The following is a 10,439-nucleotide window of genomic DNA, read 5'->3' as shown; positions in this document are numbered from 1 at the left end:
CTAGAATTTAAATATGTGTTCTTAATAATGATCTCAATATAGGTAATATGTTATATGGCCTAACAAATTAGATTGAGTCAAAACATCTCTATACATTTGCAATGAAATGATAACTTACATAAATAATTGGTATCTTAAGCTAAGATTCTGAAGTGTCATCCAAAGGAATCTTAATTATGCTTAATATACTTTTAGTGATGAGTGGGTTTTCAAATATTCTAATCTTTTTATAACTATTAATTTATAAATGGTAGAAGCTCTGACTTGCTTATCTTTGATGAACTAGAAAACCCTCCTCTGTCAAACTGCTGGCTAAGAGAAACTGCTTCATTTTTTTAAAGAGAAAACTAAGCATAAGATAGTTTAGAGATTTTAATCTATTACAGTCAAATCAGTGGTATAGAGTAGAAATATTCTGAAAAACAATGCATTGCTATCGACTCTGGCTTTCCTTCTTTTATTCCATTTCCAGAATTTTCATTAACTCCACATATAAGCCCAAAATGAGACAAAGAAGCTATAAATTCAATGATAGAATCTGAACAGATGAGCTACCTAACCAGAAACTTCAGTTGAGGTGGGGGCTTGGAAAGGCAGGGTGAAACTTAGCAGTATGATTTTTAGAAACTCTTAGGAATGTAAAAAACAATTTTATGTCAACAATTTTATATCACTTAAAATTCTAAGTGATAGAATTTTACATAAGTCATGATATATTTGTTACTATTTTATTTCAGAATAATTAAATTGTAAGTATGATGGCAAATTCTGAAAGAGCTGAAGACATGCAAGAAAATTATCAGAGAAATGGGTAAGCTTTGCCTAAATTCTAAAAAGTGTTATGCAACCTTATTTCACAACTATAGTAAAGAAGTTTATTTTTTTCCCAAAAATAGCAATGCTATTTTCATTTTGCTGGACTTCAACATAATCAGTGTTATAACTGGTTTAATAGTAATTTTATGAAGTATAACAACTACAGGATTTATTGATTTTTACTTCAGATATCTCCTCTTCCAAATTTCTTGTAGCTTACCAGTACATAGAGGAAAAATACCTGAATATTTCCATTTCAATTCTCTTTGGATCCTTCATTCCACATGGTACATTTAATAAAAGAAAATACTGAATTCTGGTTATTTTTTCACTGAAGTCTGTGTGTATATGTATGTTATAAAAATTTCCTACACCTGTATAATCCACTAATTTAGAGATTTAAATGGAAATGGTATAAAATCTATTTCATTTTCACTTTTACCATAATCATTGTGTTACATTTCAATGTATGAACTAAGAAACTCAAGAGGGCCCCTCTAGATCACTTGGTTCATTAAGGCAGGGCTACAGTAGCCAGACGGGGAGCTTCCACCATACCTGCCCATGTGCTTTTCTTCACTTTCAATTCTAGTAGAAAAGAGCCTTTTAAAAGATTACCCTACCCATCGTTCCAAGGCTTTCCATGAAGGTCAATGGGAGACATAAATGTTTTCATGAAACAGAATTTATCAAAATAGAGTTTACTAGGTTTTAGGCTTCAAAATCTGTGTTTAGGGTGGGAGAATGGCTTTATAATCTTAAAACATATTTTGTCATCTATAAATCATCTCTGAGCAAATTGGCCCAGTTACGTAAGTAAATTATTAACCTCAAGTGGAATAAAATTAAGTGGCTTGTTGTTTATCAAAACTGATGGAACAATATGTTAAAAAGCTGGAGAGAAGAGTCAGAAATTCATCCTTCTGTGACATCTTTTTTAGAAAACTTAAAAAATCTGATCCCTTCCAGTTTTCCATTAATGTTTAAGAATTGGGTGTGGATTTAGTTAACAAATTTCCCTGAATAAATAGATAAAATTTACAGTTTCAATCTGGACCTCCTTGAAATGTGAGTTACAAAATGAAATTTTCAGTGGGCGACAAAATTTGCATACACTTGTTCAATGTATACTTATTAGAACTCTCTTCATTTAAAGCTCAGAGTTGCTCTTGGACAATTTGTTACAAAAGGTTAAAAATTCTAATCAACCACGTCATATCCATTAGGATGACTGCTATTAAAAATAATAATAATAGGGTCAGCCTGGTGGCTCAGGTGGTTCCAGCTCTGTGCTCCTAACGCCGAGGTTGTGGGTTCCATTCCCACATGGGTCAGTGAGCTGCCCCCTCTACAGCTAAGATGGTGAACAACAGCTCTCCCTGGAGCTGGGCTGCAGTGAGCTGCCGGAGGTTGGCATGAGCTGCCTCAGGTTGCCTCCAGCTGCTGTGTGCTACAGTGGGCTACCCTGTGCTGCCATGAGCGGCTGGCAGCCAGTGTGAGCAGCCGGCATCTGGAAAGAGCTGCTGTGAGCTGCGGTGAGCGGCCGACCAACTGCCTCAGCTGGGGGGAGTGCAAGATTTATAACACCAGCATGGACCATGGAGCTTTGTCCTACACAACTAGACTGAGAAACAACGGCTTGAACTGGAGTGGTGGGGGGGAGGCGGCAGAAGGGGGAAAATAATAATAATGATGATGATAATAATAATAATAATAATATAATCAAACAGAAAATAACAAGTATTTGTGAGGGTATGGAGAAACCTTGTACATGGTTGATGGGAATGTAAAATGGTACAGTTCCTATGGAACACAGCATGATGGTTCCTCAAGAAGTTAAAAACAGTTACTATGTGATCCAGAAATTTCATTCTTCGTTATATACCCAAAAGAATTGAAAGCTGGAATTAAAGAGATATTTGTACACCCGTATTCATAGCAGCATTATGCACAATAGCCAAAAAGTAGAAGCAACCCAAGTGTCCATTGATTGAGGAATGGGTGAATAGATAAAATAAAAAAGTGGTATATACATACAATGGAATAATATTCACCCTTAAAAAGTAGGAAGATTCTGATATTTGCTACAACATGGGTGATCCCTGAAGATATTATGCTAAGAAATAAACCCATCAGAAAAAGACAAAATATTGTACGGTTCCACTTACATGAGGCACCTAGAGTAGTCAGATTTATAGAGACAAAAAGTAGAATGGTGTTTTGTCAGAGGCTGACATAGTTGCAGTGTTTTAAGATTCGTGTTGTTCTGTGGTGGTGATGGTAGCACAACAATGTGAATGAACTTAGTACCACTGAACAGTACATTTAAAAATAGTTAAGATAGTAGATTCTATGTTATGTGTATTTTACCACAATAAAAAAATTCTACTCCAGATGTGTATCTTCAGTTGTTACTTTAACTAATGTGGACAGGCAGTGACCACTTTCTTTCCCAGTGATTATGCCAAAAATTTTTATATTGTCTATCATTAAGTTTGTTTTTTAAATTTCAGTGTTGGTATAAATTTCTAGCAAGGGTGAAATTTGGCACTTCGGCACAATTATAATTGGAAAATGTTGTAAATTACATTCACATTGTAACCTTTACATTTTAAACATTTATTTTCCAGAAAACTGCAAGAACACCTGCCTAAAGTAAGAAACCAAGTTGTTGGACCTATTGAGATAGTAAGTGAAATCAGAATGTATGTGTATCAAAAAATTTTAAGGAATTGTCAGAAGTGCACAGAGATTGTTTGATAGTTTATACCTATTTTAGGGGGGAAAGGAATTTAAAACAAGTGATTCACCAACATATTATGTCCAATAGAAAAATATATAATCAACCCAACATTTCCACAATAAGCAATAAGAAAAAAACACAATATGCATACAATGATCCCAATTTTTCAAAAAAAAAAAAAAAAAGGTGTGTGTGCACACGCTGTGATGCAGAAATGTTATCAGAGATTATTTCTGAGTAGTGGGGAATTATGTGTGATTTAAACTATGCTATGTTTACATTTCAGTATTTTCCAATGATAGTATATTGATATGAGTTGCTTTTATTATTTTTAAACTGTTATAAATCCTTTTTAAATAAAAAATATTATCTAAATATTTTGTAAAGCCTATGCATCAAAAAGTGTGTCAGCACACTTCTTTGGGATTATGTTCAAGGAACATTTTCAGGAATGTGTTCCCAAAACAGCCTCTCCACCTACTCTAATCTCTAAATCAGCCTGGTTGCCAGTATCCCTAGAAATATACGTGAAATAATACTGTTTTTTCAAAAGTCAAATTGAAAAAAAAAACGAAAACCTGGGAAGTAACAGAACATGAGAAATTTTATCAAGGAGATAACACACTACTCTGGGGGAAGGTGTAGGAGCTGATACCCCCTTATAATCTATAGTGCTGAGTATAATGCTATGGCAGTTACTCCATAAATACATATTAGCTATTGCGCGAATGAATGGAAAAACATTAAGTTGCTTTTAGTCTCTACTTAAAAAATATGTACTAAGTTCCTCTTGCTGTTAGTCAAATCTAATTTCATCTCAATACCATTATACATTTTATCTTGACCTCTCTTTGGTAAAATAAATAATCTACATTTTTAAGTTCCTGTTTTAGTTTTGGAATAGTGCTGTAGGGACCTGCTGTAGCACAGAAGGTAAAGCATTCAGTATTTGACTTTCAGTTGTTTCTTATTCTAAACAGCCTTGAATTATTATGGACCCTAATTTACATAATAGATGTTGTCCTGGGTAGAAAAACAAACTAAGGAATTTAAAATAAGAATAAAAAATATAAGTCATACATTTGGTGAACTAATTTTTACTAGATGTTTATTATTCACTGCACTTAGTTTTATCATTGCTATGATGTTGATAAACCTAGGGAATTGAAAGTTTGTCTCAGTTGTCTGTAAACCAGTTGTCATTGCAGTCTTTTGCAATATCTTAATTTATTCCAGAATCAACCAAATGGAAGAAAGTTACTGATTCATACCCACATCTGACCTGACTGTGTCACAGATCTACAATTTGTACTGATTTTATTACTTTGTATCTTTCAACTTCTTCAAAATACATTGTAAATCCTTAGGATTGGGGACCGTTTCTTTTTTTAACTTTTTATATATATATAAATATTTATATATTTATTTAGTTTCCTCATTAATTTATAAAATAACATTTACTGATGATAAATACTGCAGGTTGGTTTTTGTTTTCCGTTTTTTTACAACTGTAATGCTACCATATTTTGTTTGTTTTCCTCAGTTCCGCTTTGCTGATAGACTGGACATCACTCTCATGATCCTGGGATTACTGGCATCAATGGTAAACGGAGCCTGTCTTCCTGTAATGTCACTGATTTTAGGAGAAATGAGTGATAACCTTATTAGTGGATGTCTAGCCAAAACCAACACAAGTAAGTATAATATTTCCTTTTCTATATTGCTGGAGACTCAAAGTGTTAAACAGTAAGCTTATAATACAGATTATTGTATTGTCAAACAATATCTATATAATAATTTAAGTCATTTATTCTTCTCTATTGCCAGGGACTAAAGAACCAAAATCTGTATTCATCAGCATTTTTTCAAAGAAATAATACCAATAGGGTGTGTGTGTGTGTGTGTGTGTGTGAAAAGAGAGATTTATTTTTAAAAATTGGCTCACACAATAATGGAAGCTGGCAAGTCCAAAATCTACAGGGTGGACCTGCAGTCTGGAGACACAGAAGAGGACTGTGGTTGCAGTTCAAGTCCAATGGCTGTCTGCTCGTGGTATATAAACATCATCTGAGACCCATTATAGCTCGGCTGGTCTCTCCAGGAATTCAAATAATTGTTTATCAGAAATGATGGTTATATCAGGATTTAATCACAGGTTTAGGCTATTCTGGACAATTTATCTGTAATTTACCCTTAAAAAAAAAAAAGAAATCGAGAATGGCTAAATCTTTCAAATAACTATTTATGGTTTCATTAATAGTGTATAGACATGCATGGCACTATAAAACATAATGCAGCAAAGAAGCTGAAGAGAACATGCAGAAAATTATAGTACTAAAGACAAATACCCTGAATAAAGATAGGAAGGGAACCTGGCAATCAGGTGTAGAAAATGAGTGCCCTTGTACTTCCCATAATTACAGATGTCCTTCATGTATCCTTACCTTTGTAGCATCCTATTTCACGGTCATGTCCATCAAGGTAACTATTTTAGATGTAAATTCTAGCATTTCTCCTATGCACTAACATAGTGACTATCCAGTCTTTTCTTTTATCTGGTAGATATTACAAAAATAATTCCCTGATTTTACATGTTCTCTCCAAATTACACAGTAGGAAGTATCCTTATAGCTACTTACTATAACTAGGATACATGTCTCGTTAAAACCTGACTGTCTTTTAGACATAAGCCTAGCTTTATACAGCGTACCTCCCTCTGTGCCCTATTTGACTTTAAATACTAATTTATACCCTCTTGTTTTCCACCTGAAGGCTTGTGTTTCAAGTATCCCAATCTTGTTTGAATGTAATAAAGCCATTGCTTCTACCTCTGTCTTCTTGCATGTGATGATCTCCTGTCTACACAGTTACTAATTTTTTGATATTTTAATCATTGAAGCTAAATTAAGGATGTGATTCTATTTGTTAAACAAATAGAACCGCCAATTCACTGAGCAAATATTTATTGATTGCCAACTATGTCTATCTCTCTAAATGAATGAGTGAAGGAAAGAAGGAGGGAAGGAAGGAAAATCCTAGCAACCTAATAAGGCATGCTTGGGAGTATTCCTTCTGTTAGATCTACTACATAATTGATTGCCTTACCGACTTTAGGTAGGAGAGGCCAAACATGTGTATATGATTGATACTGCTTTGAAGTTTAAGTTTTGCTTTTATTAACGGCTTCTTCTGTTTTTTTGAGTTTCATTGTGGAGTATAATGTCAACCTCCTAACATTGATTTTCTGGAGGATAATAGAAGGTTATTTGCTCCTACAAATGAAAATATAAATATAGTTATTATTGATCGGGGCCCATTTTTATGCCAGCATTGACCTTTCGCATGTGTTAACTCTATTAACATAATCTCCAAAATGAGATTATGTCATTTTTATGTGATTCTAGGTACCACTTTTAGAAACAATATTTATTTTATTAACTCAGTTAATTTCATTAAAACTTTTTACTAGGTTTTGATACTTCTACTTTGTCAGTTCTGATATTTGGAATAAGCTGCTTAAAATTTTTTTTCTGGAATAATTCCATAAATGGAATAAGGGAAAAATAATTATTTGCATATAAATAAAGATCATGCTCATAGACGTTATCATGTGTGATGATGTAGTGGTGAAGAATCAAGATGTTTGCAATTCATTTGAAATGTTTATTATAGAGGTTTAAGAAAGAAAATTATGGTAATGGATATTGACCACTGTTTGTGCTATTGGTGAAATCACGACCTTGGTATCCTAATTAATGTATGATGTATTTTTTACCAGAAGATATATAGAAAACTTTACATAGAAAGCTTATAATCCAGGGATTATTTTAAATACTGTTTATGTTGCTATTCTTATCATACTCAACATATTTCAGTGAGCTTCATTTAAAATTTTTCCATGACTACTGCTTCAGGAACTTTCACATGTGTTCTTGTTTTTTTTCTTGGACTTTCTGAATTATTCCCTGGTATCTCAAACTGAATTTTAAATGCATAATCTCAGCAGGAAAGGAGAGTTTTATTACTATTAATTACAAAATTGTTGCCTGAAGTCAGAGATGTCCTAAAAAATTCTTTCTGGGTATGAGCTACATGGTTAGTATTTCCCTGTAATTTTTCACGTTGCGCGAGTTTCTTGAGACTGGAAATAATTATTTCAAATTTTAAGTTACAGAATAGAAAATAAGTGATCATAAACTTGTGTGTAAGCATTGAGTTCATTTTCTTCAGAATGTACTATATTTGGTTTGGAGGACTATGTATGGCCAATTATAAATTAATTGCCTTTATAATTTAAAAAACTTTTACAGCAAATTATCAGAACTGTACACAGTCTCAAGAGAAGCTGAATGAAGATGTGATTGTGTAAGTCCAAATGAAATATTAATATCTTTGTTGCTTTATTCAATACTTATAAAGAAAACACTGAAAAGTTTGATCATTAATATTACATATAAGTGATTAAAACAAACATACCCTCCTATTTCATTAGGTATATAAAATATAAGTATTATGTAATTCTTTCTTCTACTTGAGAGGTATGTAGGCAGAGATATGCTTTATGTTGTATTTGGCAAAATTGTCATCAATCGAAAAGTAGTTTTGGGATTTGCATTTTCTATCAATTTTGCCTACTAAACCTGAAGGTGCATATCCTAGAGGCTAAAGGACTTGTGTTTCCTTTTTTTCAAATTATTTTCCTTACAAACCTTATAAAAAAATGCCACTTCAGTGGACTTTAAAAACCAAAAATATGTGTGCAACAAATAGTAAAAATAATAATAAAATAGTAAAGCTTTATTGACCAATTTTGGAGACTAATTATTCAGACTAGTATAGTTATATTCAGACTAAAAATTGTAAAGTCTGAAATGAATAATTCACAAGGACATTCTTATTTAGTAATTTTATGTATTAAACAGTATGCATGCTTTCCAGTCACATCTATTGAGTTTGTTAGCTAGAGAGATGGTACTTTACTGAGTATATTCATTGGATTTCAGTAGTGCCTTATTAAAACTATGAAAGTCTTTGCTATAGACTTAAGTGGTTTCTCATTTTTTACCCCAAAGTGAAGCCTCCATGTTGCAAAACCCCAAGGGTCACCTATCATATCACAGTGACACCTTCTGGGCCATAATTCTTGACTTGCACTGTCCAGTATGTTAGCTACAGCCACATATGCCTATTTAAATTTGAATTAATTAAAATTAAACAAAATTAAATATTTAGTTCCTCATTCTCAGTCACATTTCCAGTGTTCAAATGCCACATTGTCTGGCTGCTATATTGTATAATACAGATATGGAACATTTTCTGTTAGACAGTATTCTTTGGTACAGTGTGAATGGTACCCCCTTGAGTTGTGCTTTGCTGCAGCCTTAACTTTCATTGAGGAAAAATTATTTTTTTTAATTAAAGTTTATTGGGGTGATAATTGTTAGTAAAGTTACATGGATTTCAGGTGTACAATTCTGTATTACATCATCTATGAATCCCATTGTGTGTTCACCACCCAGAGTCAGTTCTCCTTCCATCACAATACATTTGGTCCCCCTTACCCTCATCTACCACTCCCCATCCGCCTTACCCTCTAGTAACCACTAAACTATTGTCTGTGTCTATGAGTTTTTGTTTCTCATTTGTTTGTCTTGTTCTTTCGTTGTTTTGGGTTTATATACCCCATATCAGTGGAAATCATATGGTTCTCTGCTTTTTCTGTCTAACTTATTTCGCTTAGCATTATAATCTCAAGATCCATCCAAGTTGTCACAAATGGTCCTATTTTGTCTTTTCTTACCGCCGAATAGTATTCCATTGTGTATATATACCACAACTTCTTTATCCATTCATTGGATAAATTCATTGGATTTATCATTCAATGGATATTCAACATATCCATTCAAGACATGTTTCCATGTCTTGGCCACTGTAAATAAAGCGGCAATGAACATTGGAGCACACATGTCTTTATGGATAAATTCTATTCGTAATATTTTGAGGAACCTCCACACTGCTTTCCATAGTGGCTGCACCAGTCTGCATTCCCACCAACAGTGTATGAGGGTTCCTTGGAAAAAATATCTTTTTAGCACCTTTTACATTTCTTTATATTGGGTCTTTTGAAAATTCGATTAGAATCCAGGATATTGCTTTCTACTGAATTGTATTCTAGCAGTATTAAAGCAGGGTTCAAATGTACAATTATGAAGTATAAGTTTCTTACAAAAAGTTTGGAACTTTTAAATATAGGGGCATCCTTTTAAAGAACAAATAATAAAAGGGAAAGTAGCTAAAAAGATACATATGTCTGTGTATTACAATTATTAGGAGGTTGCTAAATTTATAAAGAAACCTTGTTAACATTAATAATGTATCATTTGTTATGCTATTGTTTTCCAAACCAGTGTTCTGTTTTGGAAATATTTGAGATATCTAATGAAAAAAATTGTCATGATCAAATTGGTTTGGAAAACACTATATATGATAGCCTCCTCTTGTATATACACAGTACAGATAAGCATAGTAAAGACTCCGTTTAATCCAAGTTTTCCAAACCTATTTGACTATGGAACCTAATGTTTCCCCCTAACACCTAGTAACATTCTATGGAACTAATGTTTTGTTGAGCACATTTCCAGGAATCATTGCATTATGCAACTATTTTGATTAGGATAAATACTGCTTTCATCTACAATCATCAAGAACTGAAGAATTTTATTCTACCTACCGTGTTTCCCCGAAAATAAGACCTAGCCGGACCATCAGCTCTAATGGCATCTTTTGGAGCAAAAATTAATATAAGACTCGGTTTTATTTTAATATAATACAAGACCCGGTTATATTAAAATAAAACCGGGTCTTATATTAATTTTTGCTC

General features: G+C 33.0%; 1 protein-coding gene across 1 annotated transcript in view; it reads left to right on the top strand.

Moving 5' to 3' along the window:
• Positions 1–758: 758 nt before the first annotated feature.
• Positions 759–10,439, top strand: part of ABCB5 (ATP binding cassette subfamily B member 5) — a gene marked incomplete at both ends in the record, with an annotated part of 98,579 nt that continues 88,898 nt past the window's right edge. Inside the window, 4 exons of the mRNA XM_081079703.1 lie at positions 759–811; positions 3,447–3,504; positions 5,103–5,253; positions 7,870–7,924. Coding sequence (XP_080935829.1) covers positions 759–811; positions 3,447–3,504; positions 5,103–5,253; positions 7,870–7,924 — 317 coding nt within the window. The remainder of the gene's footprint in view (positions 812–3,446; positions 3,505–5,102; positions 5,254–7,869; positions 7,925–10,439) is intronic.

Source organism: Rhinolophus hipposideros, assembly GCF_964194185.1.
Source record: "Rhinolophus hipposideros genome assembly, chromosome: 18".
Taxonomy (NCBI): domain Eukaryota; kingdom Metazoa; phylum Chordata; class Mammalia; order Chiroptera; family Rhinolophidae; genus Rhinolophus; species Rhinolophus hipposideros.
Note: the sequence above shows the minus strand (reverse complement) of the source record. Positions and strands in the feature narration are given on the sequence as shown.